At 44.9% G+C, this 17,398-nt stretch overlaps 1 protein-coding gene across 2 annotated transcripts in view; it reads right to left on the minus strand.

Annotated features, from left to right (window-relative positions):
* The window catches only part of CEMIP (cell migration inducing hyaluronidase 1), a 100,855-nt gene that overhangs the window by 10,056 nt on the left and 73,401 nt on the right, over window positions 1-17,398 (minus strand). For both annotated transcript variants that reach the window (XM_030955554.1, XM_030955553.1), the window contains exons 14-21: window positions 12,081-12,286; window positions 9,856-9,925; window positions 8,940-9,068; window positions 8,184-8,269; window positions 5,379-5,510; window positions 3,531-3,566; window positions 3,271-3,426; window positions 1,625-1,805 (exon numbers count right to left, since the gene is read on the minus strand). In XM_030955554.1, coding sequence (XP_030811414.1) covers window positions 1,625-1,805; window positions 3,271-3,426; window positions 3,531-3,566; window positions 5,379-5,510; window positions 8,184-8,269; window positions 8,940-9,068; window positions 9,856-9,925; window positions 12,081-12,286 — 996 coding nt within the window. The remainder of the gene's footprint in view (window positions 1-1,624; window positions 1,806-3,270; window positions 3,427-3,530; window positions 3,567-5,378; window positions 5,511-8,183; window positions 8,270-8,939; window positions 9,069-9,855; window positions 9,926-12,080; window positions 12,287-17,398) is intronic.

Below are 17,398 nucleotides of genomic sequence, written 5' to 3' on the forward strand. Positions count from 1 at the left end.
CACCAGTGGGAAGGTTTGTCTGAAAATTCTGGAGGAGGGTTCAGGAGATGGGGTGATTTCACGAGAGCCACTTCACCCATTGTTTGCTAACACAGCTTCAAAGTTCCCAGCCATGTGAAGTCATACCAATGTGGGAAACAGTCAGCCCTGGGAAATGGCTGCTCAGGCAACTTCTGACTGATATTTTTGTCCAGCATAAATAAATGTCATGTCACCAGCCTGCCTTGTGCAATGCGAGAGTGACCAACCAACACTTTTAGGGGAATTTTGCCTTTCCCATCATATTTGGCACTGGTCAGCACTTTTCTTGACCTATGAGCAAGCCTGCTAATTTTTTGAAAATTAGGCAACACAAATCGTTTCTGCCCAGCCACTTTATTTATTTATTTGTTTGTAATGTTTGGCAGCTGAAATTAACAGCTGCTAAAGGTGAACCTCAGTGAAACAGTTAGCTCGTATTTGTGCAGGCAAATACAAAAATAACTCAAAAGAACAGGCCCCAGGACGGGTTCAGACCAGCACCCAGAGGTTCATACTGTAATTCAAAATTTGGCAAACTCCTTTTGGCTGGACTCTGCTCTCACTTATGTCTGCAGAACTGGAGTCTGGAATTACCCTGGTGTGCAGGGCTGCAGAATTATCCTGCATCAGCTCAGTTTCACTGGCTGTTCCCCAAAATCAGTATTTTCTGCTTCTAGGTCAGTCGGGCCTTTCAGAACAGACTTCCTTCTGCTGCTTTAATATTATACCACTGTCGAAAATAAAGGGGGGCTGATTCTTCAGTTTCTGAGCCATCCAGAAATGGAAATTATTTTCACTTCACTGTTGCTATGGGTTTTTTTTAACTGATCCCTGCATCTGTTTTGCTGCAATCCTGACAGACATTTGAATCTTCTTGTTATTGCACCCATTGCTGTTAAACTCCTGGCAAAGACAATGGGCAAGATTTTCTGCTTTGTGCCCACAGACCCATCTCCAATGCAGGGATGGCTGTCTGGGAGGGTGTCAGGACCCAGGACATCCCTCTGGCTGTCCAGGACAGCCAGGACCCCTGCCAGGGGGCTCAGAAGCCCTGGCACAGAGCCCAAAACACCTGTGGTTTTGATTATGACCTGTGGAGCAAATTACCAACTTTATATGAAGATCAGCACGCCACAACAGTTTAGGTAGAATAATAGGTGGAAAAGTAGATTTTAGGGTTTCTGCTATGGGGGTTCAGAAGGCAAGATGGAGAGAACTGGGCATGTCCAGCCTTTCTCCCTCTTCTTCTTGGCCTCCATCTTCTGCTGTGATGTTGGCACTTTTGGATTGGTTTAGAGTAGAAGCTCACTGTCTAACATGGGTGATAGGTATTGGAAAGTAATTGTAAACATTGTACACGTAGTTTTTAGTATAAAGACATAACACCACCCTGGGGCAGGCAGAGTGCCTGGAACTGTCCTGCTGGATGGACCTCGGCAGGGCAGGAGAAAGAATTCTATAGATAAGACGCAATAAACAACCTTGAGACCGAGAAGTTAAGAGCTCTGAGTCCTTCTTCAAGTGCCGGGCTGGGAAAAGAGACTTTCTAACACATCTCGAGGTCAGTCTGACAAGCTAACGATCCCGACAGGAGGGGACTCACAGGGACATCCTCGAAGCGGATGGCGGTGACGTTGTTGTTGGGGCAGCTCTGCCAGGCGTTGTTGAGGCGGAAGGCGAGGGCGCTCGTGTGCCGCCCGTCCAGCGCCGCGAACTTGCGGAACGTGCAGTTCTGGATGTTGATGGGCCCGTCGTAGAACTGGATCCCTCGGATGGGGAAATCCCTGAAATACATTCAGAGAGACTTGGTCATGGCACGTTAGCATCAGGAGATGTGTTCTAGACACGCACGGTCCCACAGCGCTTGTTTGGTGGCTGCTCTCGCTTCTTGCAGGCCGTAGGATGACTCCTAAGTTCCTGCTTTGGAAGAGAAGGGATTTCCCTTCTTTTCAGCTCTCTTATCCTTGCAAGTTCAGCTCAAGTTCTCTCGTGTTGAACAGATCATCTTTATTTAGCCTGTACCTCTCCAGGGAAGGAAGTAACAGCAATGCCAAAGGACTGAGCTAAAGATGAATAAATTCGTGTTTGCCATCAGAAATGAGTTCTGCAGCAGTGAAACCTGAAACTCAGCAGAGCTGTGCAGACTCCTTGGGCTGAGTAATGGCGAGGCTAAAAGAAGTCCCACCACATCTTTCAAAGGGATTTGGAGAAAAGCATTGCAAATCAACTGCAATTAAAAAAAAAAAGTTTTTGAAAACAAGGAAAGGTCCTAGAATCTATAGAGCTAAGAAGAATTGACAGGGCAGACTAATTAATCTTTATCAGCCTTTTCTGATATCAGCTGCAAGGTAAAGAAGACACCATCTTCATACCAATTAAACGAACAAGATGCTCAAGGTCTTTAAGAGGCTAAGACATTTCAAATTTCACTTATGATAAATAAATTTGATCTCTTCCTCATATGATCCCTTAGAGAATTCCTGCCTGCACGAGTGCATTTGTTCTGAGTTTCTGCATACAACATCCAAGATGAGATATGTCCACGTATGTGTAAAGGATATTAGGAGAGTCATAGCAGAATGGGTTTTCATTATTGGTACAGTTTATAATAAGTCTCCAGCCTCACTGCTGACAGCGAAATTGAGGCCTACAATATGGTAGAAAAGCATCAGTTGAGCTGTTTGCTCACTGTGGGGCTACTGTTAGGATAACTGTGTTTTTAGGAAGCAAAAGCATTGCATTTGCAAACCAATCTGTAGGACTAAGGTCTAGGAGGAGGCCACACATGAAGTTCACTGTCCATTTCAAAACTGCTTAACAAAGGCATCAAAGTCCTTCGCAGGAGCAACAGTAAAATAGCAGCACTGAGCACACACATGAGCACATGCAAGCCTAGGAAGAGGCTTCTTTGATCATTCCTGGCAGCTGATGGAGCTCAGCTCACTGCTCAGCGCTGCTGATCACGCATACAGAGGTGCCCTGCTAGCACAGAGTACTCTTGCTGTCCTCTCAAATCCCCTTGCAAAGGGGAGGGGGAAGGAAAGAGGAGCTTGATCTGTCTTGGCAGCCTGCAAGGATGTACCTGCCAGCAGCAGCTGCACAGTGAGGACCCTGGGATTGGGAAACATGAAATTAAATCCTTTCTGTGTAATGGTTATTAAACTGAACAGCGCTGAGGAAACCACACTGGGCTGGATTTGTGCTGGGAGTGGGAACTGTGAGTGCTTTGATGTGCTGAGCGGAACTTACGGGCCGATGGGCAGGGTCCTTCCCCGGTGATCCAGGCCCCCAGGCCCCCAGATCTCATTGTCCATGGTCTCAGTGCCCAGGTTTCCACTCTCACCCACAAACAGGCTGTTCTTGATCTCCTGCTTGGAGCCATCATCGTGAGGGAAGGTGCCACCACTGAGAAGAAAGGGCTGGAGGTGAAAGGGCTGCTGACAGCCAGCCCTGTGCCCTGCCACCCATCCCTGCCACCCAGCCCTGCCACACAGCCCTGCCACCCTTACCTCGCCAAGGTCAGCCCAATGCCATTGTCAGCAAACCTGCCAAGAGAAGAGAGATGCTTCAGAAGAGATTTGGGGTCGCTTTGGTTTGTCATGTCAAACTATAACAAGCAAACTAGTGGGGAACAGCACTATTTATTAATTACTGTACAGTGCTCAGGGGAACTCGGGTTTTTCCAGACTTGTTCCCATTCAGTTGTAGAAGATCTCTTCTGGCACATCTTGCAGAATTTGCAGATCACGTGAAGTAGCAGACACACACCTGATTGCTCCAGCTGGGGTTAAGGTGGTGATTACTAGCCATAGTTTACCTGCCTGATAAAGCTTTATCCCTTTGTCTAATGATCACATGCTTTTCTCTGGTAGATAAAACAATCATGCTTATCTCCCACTCCAACCAGCTTTTATTATTTAATGGTGCTTTGCCTTACACACTGTGCTTCCCTGTCTTCATGTTTCACAAACTGCTTCCATAAAAGAGCTTTGCAAGGTGATAAAAAAAGAGCAGCTTGGCTTCTCTTTCCTCAACAGGAATACAGAGATCAGAGCTTCCTTATTAGAATTAAAAAAAAAAAAAAAACCACAAAAAACAACAGAATATCTTTCTATTTTGCTGAAATTTCAAGGTAAGATAAATCACAGATGTTGCTCCTTGACTGCTGCTTAGAGAAACGTTACAATGAAATGATACTTCAAGTCAGTCTTGATGGTGACTTCACACCAGCATCACCTCCCACGTCTGTCACTGATGCTGGCAGTGGTTTGGGAGAAGATCCCCTCCCTGTGCTGCTGTCTGTAGGTGGCAGCCCTTCCCACCCTATGGCCTCCTTGCTTCCCTGCAGGCCACATTAACGCTGGCCCTGTTAATGGGACACATAAATTAGATTCTAGCCATAGAAAAGGAAATGGCTCTGGCTATAAAGACAATTACAGTTTGATGGCTGCTTCCTCCAATCCACACACACTCAGAGATTTGCTGCTGGAAACTCATAAAGCACTTGGTGTTTTAGCACCCTGGCAAAGGATATGCAGCAATGCAAATGTCCCAGGGACCTGAGTGGGATCTGTGAGGACAACGCTCGCTGGCCTTGGAGCAGGGTGGATTCTTGTGGGTCATAAGAAACACAAAGTATTGCTCAATATGACATTTCTGAGTGTTCTGCTACAGCCCCATTCTCACCAGGTCACTGCTGCCAGCTTATCCCACTGGCTGCTTTAAGAGGTTTGGGTCACTCCAAGGTAAGGCAGCTCTGGCTGGGAATTGGACACCAGATATCAGCGTGGCAGCCATTCCCACCAGGGTTATCACAATATCCCTCCTAAAGGGGCTTTTTCCTCCTTCTCCTCTTTGCTAGGATTGATATCAGGAGCCTGGCTCAGAAACAGAAACTGCAGCAGATCATCTGTTTTCAAGTGCAAAACAAATATCAGCTCTGGCCAGGGCAGGAAATGCCCTTCAAAGAGCACAACACACACTTGCCCAGACTCTCTCCCTTGCTGCTGTGATGCATAGTTTTATGTCTGCTCCATCAGTATCTGCTTATTCAGCATTACACTGAACCACATAAAACTGATCTGTGACCAGGCTGAGCCAGGAAAGGTGGTGCATTTCACTGTTTTCTTTTCAGAGCACCTAATTTTTAATATTAAACAAATTAGGTTTTATTTTTAGTTATTTGCATCTGTGTATCTGTATTGTGACGATTTATTGCTGGTCAGCATCGCACAGAGAAACAACCTGAGGCATCGTCAGATCAGGCAAAGAAGACTATATAAATAGTCTGAACCACAGCTATGCTTGCCATAAACACCAAGGCTGAACTCTGAGAGTTGAAATAAGGCAAAACTCACTGGCAGTTGTCCAGCCACACATCTCCACCTCTCAGCCAGGCCCCGTGATCCTGATTCTTGTAGGCAATAAAGCCCTCAATTATTGCAGGTTCCCTGGGCTTCAGAGGATCAGCATCCTTGTGTGGGCTGTACCTGCAAGCAGAGGGAGAGAGGAAAGGTTGGTTGGAGAGGGAAGGTGGCCTTGCTGCCTGCATGGCCCTGCTGAACATCTGCTTTATGATAACTCAGGAACAGCTTTGGGACCACTCTCCATCCACATAGCGTGTCTGCTCAAGCTGTGATGGCCAGGCCCAGCTGCCAAGGGAAGGAAGGTCCAGGCAAGGCAGTTGTAAAGACTTGCTCCAAGTTTCCTTTCACCTTTCCTGTGTTGTATTGCTGATATATTGCTGAAAGCATGGAAAGTTTGTTATAGCTCCCAAAAGTTCCAGATTTTTTTTTAATCTCTTACTGCTATCCTTTAGCATGTTCCTGTTATTTAGATGAATATCCTTTTGTTTTCCCTTTTGAGCATTCTTATCTCCTAACTCTGGCCATACTGTGGCCATGAGTACCACTGCCAAATTTTTCTTGCTGTGGAAAGGAATTTAAAAATCTTGGAGAGAGGCTGAGAGTATGTCCTTCACTACTCCCACTACACAGGACACACGTACAATGTTTAGTGACCCTGAAGTTCTCAGTATGATGAAATATTGGCCTAATTTAGTGAAAAAAAGCAGACAGAAGCAGAAACTGCAGCAATGTGTGCCCTCAGCTGCTCCCTGATAGCCACTGCTTGGGCCACAGGATCTGAACAAGGTGATGCTGAGCTTGGCTGTCATTTACCCTGTCCTGAGGCACCTTTCTGCTCTTGGAGGAGCATCCTCCATCACACTACACAGCTTAGAAAACCTGACAGATGAGTATCCAACTCAGTGCCAGCAACGGATGGTCCAGAGATTAAAATTCATTCCTCACCATGGATAGCGAGGCCAAGCTGTCAAGTTGCTAACAGATATTCAATAGCACTTTGCTTTGCTTAATAAGCCATCATATCAATCTAAAACAGAGCATCAGGCTGATAGGGTTCCAATAAATGAATATTGCTTTGGCAGCTTCATCACTGTGAATTTACTTTCAGAGACAGATTTAGTATCAGCTCTTGTGAATTCCCCAGGCATTGTTAAGTACAGATATTTTGAGATGGATTCCAATTTCATTCACATCCATGATAACTACAGGGTCCAGAATTTGACTTGGACATTTAATGCTGTTACTGAATGCAGGATAATCTCTCCAACTCTGTCACTGTCCTGCCTAGCTCACAGTTTGCTCCAGCCAGCCCAACATTAGCCATTTATTCAGCTCAGTCTTGTCACGTGAAAGGTGGAAAATGGAATAAATAATCTGAGCTGCAGTTTAGGCTGCTGGGTAATCCCCAAGAACAACCATGAGTGCATTATGAATTGTTTGGCTTCCAAGGGCCATTCCTGCCCTTGTATGGCAGGGGAGAAATTGCCTTTTCTAACCACTAGCTGCACCTGTGGCAGCAGGCAGCTCCCCAAAGCACGTGCTCAGCTGCTTGGAAAAGCAGCATCAGGCTCCCAAGAGCAAGCTGCTCTTAAGTTTCTTTTTTTTTTTAGCAGCTACTTTTACCGTTGAATTAATCACTTCAATTAACTGAGCATTTAAATAATGTACATAACATTCACTTTTGAACATCTTTTAGCATCAGCTGCTAGCCAGGGTGATGTGGATAACTGATATCTGAGCTCCTGGCTGGGCTCCCCTGGGAAGGAAGATGGATCCCACCCCTGTAATTCTTGCCCAGAGCATGACTGCAGTAGTCTGGGTAACCCACACCCCAGAGATGAGAAGGAGATAGAGTTGTCATTCTCCCCTGGTGAGCAGAGGCTTTCAGCAGGTTTCTCTTCCTTACATGGTTTCTTCTGTCAAGAAATGCAGTTGTGGGGGAATGTAGGTTATGGTACAACTGGAGGCAATTGGTCTGTTAGGAAAGAAACTATGAAATTTGAGAGTATTTAAGTCCTTTTACATGTCTGGGGGTTGGTAACTGAGAGCCAGACTCAACCTCTAATGAGATATAAGGGTGCAAGTGCAGCCCTTTCATCAGCCTCCTCTGGGGCCAGCTCTGGGGAAAGAGTGGGTTCTCAGAAGCCACCAGACCACACTAGGTCTGCTGATATGATACAATCTACAGAGAGGTTTCCATTATTTCTAAACTGCTCCATTAGACAGAGAGGCTGTGCACAGCAGCAGAAATGAAGGATAGCTCTGTGTATTTAATTGTGATTGTTACTGCAGTGTCAGATTTGGAACTAGACTGAAATGTGAAATCAAAGCATGAGCCCCATGACACAAGCACTCCCTGTTCAAGCAGGTTCTAAAAGAATGAACAAAATTAATAGCATTCCCAAGGAATACTGAAATTTCTTATTCCTAAGAAACTCTTGCAGCAATTCCTGCCCAGAGGGACTGTTGACCAGGCAGTGAATTTTATTCCTCATCTAAAAATTCAAAAATCAATGGAACACCCTACAGCAGATGTAATATCCAAGCCAGATCAGCTCAGAGCTAAAGAACAAGGATGAAACCAGAAGGGTGTGGGTGTTGAGGGTCCCTTATAAAGGAGAATGGAGAGATGAAGTCAGAAATGGCAAGGTGTATCTAAGGGAAGACCTTTCCTCAAAAAGAGCCACCCCAAAGGCATTGCAATTATTCTTGTGAGCTTCCCTGGAGCAAGTTCATAGCTTTCAGTCAGTGTTTTAGAGAAGTCTTTTCCAAATCAAACTATGCAAAACACTTTACCTCCCAGAAATCAGCGTCAGGATAGGTCTTTTGTCCTTGGCAGAGGCTGGGGTAGTTTTAACGCCATTATCGATGATCATTCCAGCCTAAAGGAAAAGAGAAAAGCAATTATCACAGTATATAAATTTTACAGCTCTTTCCATCTCCAGACTCTACCTCCAATTGTTCTAAGCCAAAGTCACCCACATGATGCTAAGCGCAGCTTCTGTCAATAGCATGTGAAACAGAGGGCTGCCAGGACTATCCAGACTTGTATACACCCCCCAAAATTGCTGCAAATTTCCAAAGCTGCACTTTTCTCATAATTGCATGTATTCCCACACACCTAAACCTTCAGCTTCAGTCTAAAGCCCTCAGTAACACAACATGGCACGCTAAGGAGCAAATCAGCAGAGACGGCGATTAGACACAGCGGCCGTGTTTATCCCTCTAGAAGCTGTTCAGGTAATTGCCAGCATTGGCAGCTGAGATGTATCATTAGACAGGCTGCCAGCAGATGCTCCTGGAGGCAGTATTTCAGGAGCACAGAGGCAGGGAAGCAGCCTGAGCAGAGGGGAGAGCCGCTCTGGATGCCCAAGTGGAGCAAGTGCTGGCTGGCCGCGAGCGCTCCCGCAAGCTGCCTTATCTCAGCCACAAACAAGCCTGCAGAGCTCCAAGAGAAACAGAAGGCATGGGCTGTAATAGCTTGTGTAGCTGGAGTGAGGGATGGGGTTTGTTCTGAGGGCAGCATTCCCATTCCCATTGCTGCAGACTCACCCGGTAGTTGGAGTGCGCGCGGTTGTTGGAGAATTTCCCCATGGGCATGTGCTCCGAGTAGCCGGGGGAGTACATGCCTGCCGAGGGGCCTGTGGGCACGTGGTGCAGCACAAACCAAAAACCTGTTTCCTGAGAGAGAGAAGGGACATCTGAGGCTTTGCTGACAAGACATAACGCCCGGAGATTTCAGGACAAACCACAGCCATTGACCCGTGTAACGCTCTATCGAAGAGTTTAACGCACACAAAGAGTTTAACGCACATGAACATGCTTTTACATTGTAACCCATGTAAGAGTTTAACGCACATGAACATTGGTATTCACCCTTCTGATCTTCAGGGTGCCTCAGGTTAAATTTTGGCATCGATATTGGAGCATAGGTGAGACTTTCCAAACTTAAAAACCAAAAAAATTTTATTTAGTGGCTTAAAATTTAACAAGGAGTCCTAATACAAGTACCCAAGATTTGAAAGCTTTGGAAAGACCACATCTCTGTTTTCTTGTTTTTATGTCTTCTCAGGATAATAAGGGCTCCTGGTGTGACCAAAAATGTCTGTGGAATTAGCATTGGGGCTGACTGAAATTTCAGAGCACCATTACTGTACTGCAATCAACAATATCATTGCCAAAGGCTTTTCTGTGACTCCACCGTCACATTTATTTAATTTATTCAGGCTGCACACTGTGGAATTTTGTTAAATCCAGCTCTAGAAACAGCAAGTGACAAGAAGTTTGGAGCAAAAGCAAAACCGTTCTTTTTATTGGTGGCACCAGCCACATTAATGTGTGTCTCAATCAAGCAAATTTAAAGTGTCTGTGTCACAAAAGCAGGTTTTATTCCAGTGAGAGCCTCCCTCAGCCTTGCAGGGCTGTCACTGGCCTGAGCTGTTACCAAATAAGAAACTTGGGCACTCACTTCAGATCCAGCAGCTGCGCAGTTTATAAGGTTGTTGTGTGGGTTGGCTATCCAGAAGGTTGATACAGCACTGCACGTCAGAAAAACAAAGAGCAACATGAAAATGGCACTTTGAGCACACACCAGAGTCACCCATAAACTCCCCCAGTGCAGGCTGATACCTCCCCAGATAAGGGGCCCTGCCCAGGGACAAGAGGAATGTGTTTTTTCTTTCTCTTCTCATACCTCGTGTCCTCTGTGGTTTGACAGAGAACATGGCCTTATCTTTTAAAACACCACATATTAAATGAGGAATTTCAACTGCAATTCCAAGCCTGCTATGAAGCTGTCAGATGTCAATCATGGTTTATGATAAGGTAAATATGTTGTTGCACAAGTCACAGAAAAGAACTTTGCCCCCACATAAGCCCTTGGGTTCATTAGAGACTTGTTTATTCAAGGAACCCAATGAATTGCCCACTAAGGGCTTTCCAAGTGCTCCCCCCTATCTGCCTGTTCCAAGAGCTGCTGTGATTGATTAATTTTATTTGCCCCCACCTTCCTGCACATTTCTTTTGGGACAAAAGCATTCCATTTGTCTAATGCACATAAAAGGCTCTCAACTGAAAGATTCCCATCAAGGAGGACGGATCAATCCATCCATCACTGTCCATCCTGTGACATACAGAATTTGTTAACCAACAGGCAGGGAAACATCCAGCACTTACAGCCAGCAGACTGGCCCCTAAATTTGCTGGGTGAGATTTGCCTTTCTGCAGGATATGAACATGTGGAAACCTTATGTCTATTTTTTTCTTGCCTGAGGGACTTCACAGGGGCTTTAGGCCAACTGATTTTGCTGATGCATTTCCGTTTGTCTGACTTTATCATGAAAACAGCAAAATTTTTCTATTTTGGGTGTGGGACTGCCCTAGACATAAACAAATCTGGATTATTTATAGACCACCTCCTGCTGCGTAGGCAAGAGCAAGGACAGTGTATTTCCACAGTGACCTGTCTTTCAGCCTAATCTGTTCTTCAGAGCCACGTGGACTGGGCAGGTTACAGTGTCATTTGGCACAATCCTGTTGTTTGAATTCCTAGCAGCAGCTCCCTGCCTGCCTCTCCCAAGCTGATGGAGCCACAGCTGGTGCTCATCCCCTGTCTCTGCACTGGGATTAGTGTTGGCGTACCCATGCACTTCCAGGCTGGATGAGCCCAGTGCAAAACAAGCTGAGCTGTTTTTCTGACCAGATCTTGAATTCTTTTATAAAGGAAGACAGGGCAGATCAAAGTACCATAACACCTTTCCATTAGAAAGCACTCATTCATGCAACAGTCTTCAAAATTACACACAAAATATATCCCTATGACTATTAAGCAAATTATCAGTGGAAAATGAGCATATTGGCTAATTAACCCTTATTTTAAGAATAGGGACATTAGGTGTATTTTATAAACAAACACAGATGTGAAAAAGAGCATTGCATGAATTCCTCTCTCTCCCTTGCCAAACTAAAAAGTTAAAAATATCTCTGTTTGAACAAAACCTCAGCTTGTTCTGAGGACAAAATGGGTGATACTGAAATCTTTTCAATATCAGCTGCCGTTTGAGATGAGCACGAATGTCAGAACATGGCCCATTCTGAACTCAGCAACTTTTTGCTGAGCCATCAGCAAAATGATGGTTCAAGACTCTACAAAGCACAAGCCAGGGCTTGCACACTTTGAAAGAAAGATTTACAATATTTTAGGTGGAAACCATCTCAATGGACTTATGAAAAAAGTTAAAAGTACACCTTAGGTCTGTAGGCATCTGAATAGCACAAGGACAAAGACCCCAAGGAAACTGCTCTCCCAAATTTGGGGCAAAGAGCCCAGATCCCTACAGATATCTACATAATCCCATACACAGAATGCTGTCTGTTATGGCTAAGCCCTGCAAGGAGAAGGAGAAGGAGAAGGAGAAGGAGAAGGAGAAGGAGAAGGAGAAGGAGAAGGAGAAGGAGAAGGAGAAGGAGAAGGAGAAGGAGAAGGAGAAGGAGAAGGAGAAGGAGAAGGAGAAGGAGAAGGAGAAGGAGAAGGAGAAGGAGAAGGAGAAGGAGAAGAGAAGAGAAGAGAAGAGAAGAGAAGAGAAGAGAAGAGAAGAGAAGAGAAGAGAAGAGAAGAGAAGAGAAGAGAAGAGAAGAGAAGAGAAGAGAAGAGAAGAGAAGAGAAGAGAAGAGAAGAGAAGGGCTTTCACTCACCTGCAGTCCTGCCTGGGCTTAGGGATGTAGCCTGGGTAAGCTCCCTCTGTGATCAGCTTGCACATCCTGCTGTCGCGGTCGGAGGGGAGCAGAGTGCTGGGCTTCACCAGCAGCCCCAGGCAGTGCTCAAACGTGTTGCGCTCCTCTGGTCCATCCTCCGTAAAAAAACAATGGCCCAGGGCATCATAACCCACCACATCCTTCACCTGCGTGAACAAAACAAAGGCCAGTGTTGAGGCTTTATGCTTCAGCCACTGCACAATTAGAACAAACTTCAGTGTGATGGCACATAGGAGCCTCAGTTCCCTTTTGAACTCAGGATCTAGAACCAAAACCAAAAGCAAGATTCCTCTCAGCCCTTAAGAGCTTATAGTCAAAGCAATAACTGTAACACTTAACTAGAATTTGTCATCACCTAGGAAATGCTCATTCCATTCCTTTGTTTGCCTGAGAAATCAGAGACTCTCTTAGCATGAGGCTGGAAAAAACACAGGGTGGGGGATGAGGAGAAGAATTAGACATTCAAATCACATCTGGGCTCATTCATCTTCATGTGGAGTTACATGGGCAGCTACATAAAATGCAGCTCAAAAATGCAGCTGAGATGAAAAATATTTTTCCAGGCTATCAGAAGGGCAGAAATTTGTTTTCCAGACAGGCTGGCTTGTTTTAGGTTTAACCTGATCTTTTTTTTCAAGTTGTTGACAGAAGATTTGCTTGACCCTGAGACAAATCAGCTGGTGTTAATCAATGCTGCTCTGGTTTTGGTTTGGATGCTGGTAAGATCAGGACACTGTTGATTGGACAGAACAACAGCCCTCACACCACTGGAAGATCTGAGAGCAGGAATGTGAGTTTGAAGCCTAAGGATGGGAAAAGAGGGGAAGCAGCAAATCAGTTGTCAGTGGATATATGTGGGATATAGAAAATTAATGTCAGGTCTCCATTGACCAGGGCAAGGTCTGGATCTCCTGGGCTCTTTCCTTGCTGTTCCCATCAGCCACCACTCATCAATCACCTTGGACTCAGGAAACCTCCCCAGCAAAGGTTAACCTGCCACAGAAGTGTTCCTCTAAATGCTTCCGATGAAACAGTAATTGTCAGGGGACAAAGGACAGTATTAACCCTGATAGAAGGCCTGTTCATCATGGTGTCACTGAGAGACCAAGTGCATGGGCATTCAACTGCTTGAATTGCTTTTGTCAACAGGCTTGAGACTTCTTTGTCGCCTTCACACCTCATTCCCGAGGCAAGGAGCACCAATTTCAAGTAAAATCCCAGTATTAGTGTTGAAATGATTACAAATATGTTTTCACATGAGAACAAACGCTTTGCTTGCCAAATCTATTACTGGCTTACAACCACACAGATTTCTGTTGTGTAGCATCCATGCTCCAGTGTAAATACTCAAATCTCTGAGCACAAGTCATCACAGTAAATGAAACACTGCTAAAATGACCTGCAAAATGGTACATTCCATTAAGCCACCTCACTGAAATTCACTGCTAACTTCCCATGTCTAATAAATTATAGATTTTGCAAGGTTTAGCCTTCTTTATTTAGGTGTAAAACATATGTACTAAAGAAGAATGAACTATCCCAGCCTTGTTATGACAAAGGTTTACAGGACAGAACATTTCAAGAGAGTGAGCAACATTCAGAAGAAGGTTTCCAACATGTAGAGGAAGTCTTTTAACCACAGAGATGTCAGAATTCCATAGAAATTTCCACCAAATCCTATTGGGTTTCTCTCACAGGACAATAATACCAAAAAGACACATAAACAATGGTGTTCGGACATTTAGATGATGGAATTAGTTTTCCTAGAGAAATGTTTGCCACTTCAGCCATTTATCTTTCCAGCTGGCACAACATGGCACCAGGACAGGGACATGGAAGCCTGCAGTGCCCAGACTCAGCTGGGGCCAAGCAGGGGATGCTGTCCCAGGGGATGACATCTCCCAGAGCAGTGAGAGAGAACAGGAGCAGGGTGAGACGGGCTGTGCACTGGCAGAGAGGCTCAGAGCCAGCAAATGCCTGTAGCTCTCCTAACTCATCCCTGAAAGCCCACAGAACAAGAGGGAGTTAGAGCTGGGGATCTGGTCCCCTTGTCACCTTCTCTTTGATTAATTATTTCCCCATAAGCCATCTCTCAGTCACCTCTGACTTGTTTCATGCACAAGCCCACTGCTGAAATGCTTGCATAGCAAAAAAGATGCTTGTTCCAAAATCACTCTTCTAATGTATTTAATTTTTTCTTTGATTAAAACCTTGCTAATAGTCCATAATCTTACATTAACCATGAGCAATTTAGAGCCAGATAATGCCCTTCCTGGCAAAACAATTGCTGTGAAGTATGGCTGGATTAGTAAAAGCAGACACCACTGAAGCTGTTAGATAGCACAACCTCTTATTCCATGAAGCACAGGTCTCCCCTGGATCCTGACAAACTTTACTGACCCCCATTTAATTTCCTTCCCCAGTGGCTGCTTCTACTTTAGCTAGCACACAGGGATCCAATGGAGAGTGGGAATCAGAGCAAAGTTCCATCCCTGGGATTGCAATGGTGTAACTAGGTGGTTTTTTGGCCAATATATTGCAGAAAACATTGGGTAACTATTGCATTTTAAAACAATAATTATGGTGAGAAACTAATTTCTACAGTTTTGTTTCCATAAGGACCCTCTGTACCTCTCAGCTAACATGAATTTAGAAGTGCAGAATAACCCATCAGTGAGGGGAGCCAATGTTGAGAGAGCTGCTTCTAACAGACTGTGCAGACCCACAGAAAAATACCTGTCATCAGAAATAACTGGATACTCTTTTCTCCTAGACTTTTCAGAATCTATGAGTATCTCTGAAGTGACATAAGAAAAGTGACAGCAAAGCAAGCAGGAGAGCCTGTATGTAAATTACCTGCCTGCTTTAATGACAAGAAAAAAAAAACTGAAAAAAAACCCTCTCCCATTTATTAAAACATTTGCACGGGTGCTCTACAACACTTGTGCAAGAAGCAGCTCTGAAATCAACAGCTCAATGTTAAGGACATCATTCAGGGCTGTGCTGAGGTTTAATAATCCAGCTAGAATTTGTATGGCTATTCCCAAAGTGTGCACATCATTAAGGCAAATTTTCCCTCAGCAAAGTACACTTTGGATCTACCTGGTCTCAGAGGGAATGGATGTTACCTGGGGAAAGACAGAGCTCATCTCTGTCTGCATGAGTGGTGCTCCTGCATGTAGGAACAGCTGGTGCTGCCCAAGTAAAAGGACAACAGGCAACTGAGAAATGTGCACAATAACTACTGCAGTCATCAGAAACCCTTGTGGGTGTCTTTGAATATATCTGGGGAAGAAGGAAGAGGAAAGGAAGGAAATGAGAGTCAGAAAGCAGATGAGGAGATTGTGGTGGGATCACCTGATGAATCAAGGCATAGAGCTGCTGACTGCAGATGTGAATCAGAGCCATGAAACAACAACAAAGTGATGCAACATTTGGAGCACATTTTCTGTGATGCAACTGAACAAAATTGATCAGATTGCTTTAGTTCACTGGGGCTTTCTTTTCAGCCATCAACAATAATGATGAGGTTAAAAAAAACCAAAACAAGTATAGGTAGAGTTTCATATTCACACATTTTCATTAACTAAAATCAAGAGGGATTATATTGACTAAATAATGTCCTAAATTACAAGATTTCTCTTGGGTCCCTTGTCATGGGGGCAAAGTATGATCATTTAGGGAATTGTGGTTGTTCAATAACAGCAAGAGAATCAAGTCACTTTCATCAGCTATATCAGCCTGTCTAAATTTCACTTTGCCACCTCAGCTGGAAAAGCCTGAGCACACGGATTCCTATGCCACAGATCCCCCATGGCACGATTGTTGCCCAGAGAAAGCACAAGAGACACAACTATTTGCAAATTCTCTGCATGAACCCATCCATCTGACTGATAAGAAAAATGCCAGGCTCTGGGTATTTGGTTTGGCAGCAGAGAATGAAGATCTCACATGAGATCCAGAAGCAGCTGCAGCTCCTCAGCAGCTGTGCAGCCTCTGAGCAGCCAGAGGATGGGCTGGTGGTGCCACTGGTGACAGCCCATCACAGTGTGACACATGAAACCTGCAATGCTGCCCTGCCACTCTGCACATTCATTGTGTACCAAGCCTCTCTACTGGCAGCTTCAAATTGGGCAAATGCCACATGACCCTGAGTGACTTATATAATTCAGACAGTAAAATGTCTCTTCATTTCAGAAGCCATGCTCATTGGGTAGGTTTTCAAGATCACGTTATAATCTTAGAAGGACAAAGGTCAAACCCAAAACCTCAGATTCATAAATAGCAGATAAAAGCTGGTCTACTTCTGGAGCTGCAATTTAAGTGCCCTTTGTTCAACTTCTGTGCATTTTAATTATCCTGGGACTCTCCCTTCCAACGCTGGCACTTCCAGAGGTATGAACTCCTAATGCACAGTGACCATCCAGGTTACAACTGCCAATTATGTTTCCACTTAAAATTCTGTTATATATAGTAGCAGGGCTCTTGACAGTACAAACTCTCCTCTTCAGGCCTCGAATATACTTTTTTCTTTTGGAATACACTGCCATTTCACTGAATGGGTGAGAGTCCTTTGCCTAGAGAAATCCTGCACCTTTATGCTTTGCATCTTGAAGATCATCCAGTCCCCCTGGACTCTTCTGCCCTTCAGGACCTGCCTCTCAAGGGACTCTGTCAACCAGGTTCCCAAACAGGCCAAACTCTGCCCTCTGGAAACCCAGGGCAGCTGTTCTGCTGACCCCCCTCGTTACTTCTCCAAGAATAGAAAACTGCTGTAATTTTGTGATCACCATGCCCAAGACAGCCTTCAACCATCACATCACCCACAAGTCCTTTTCTGTTCACAAAGAACAGGTCTGGCATGCTTATTGCAAAAAAAAAGGCACCTCTAGATCTGGGGAGAATCTGACATGTTCTTGACATCTCTGGTGTGCTGTAACTTGTCTGGTATCCATCAGTCATTCTAGAGATTTATCCTAAAGGATTTCTTGTTATAGAGTGCAACTCCAGCAAATCACAGCTCTGTGAGGGCTTAATGCTATGACTGGCATTGCAAGCCCAAACCTTTATTACAGGAAAGATGAGGCACACTTAAAGCTTCTGATTATCCTCTTTAAATAGCAAACTCCGTGTCTGCAGAAAGATCCAACCACTCATTAGGGATGGGCTGCTCTGCAGGCACTGCAGTACCCAGACAAATGCTCTGCCCACTCTGAGTCACACACAGCCCCCAGTGCCACACTGGCAGGTTGAGATAC

Source organism: Camarhynchus parvulus, chromosome 10, assembly GCF_901933205.1.
Source record: "Camarhynchus parvulus chromosome 10, STF_HiC, whole genome shotgun sequence".
Lineage (NCBI taxonomy): Eukaryota > Metazoa > Chordata > Aves > Passeriformes > Thraupidae > Camarhynchus > Camarhynchus parvulus.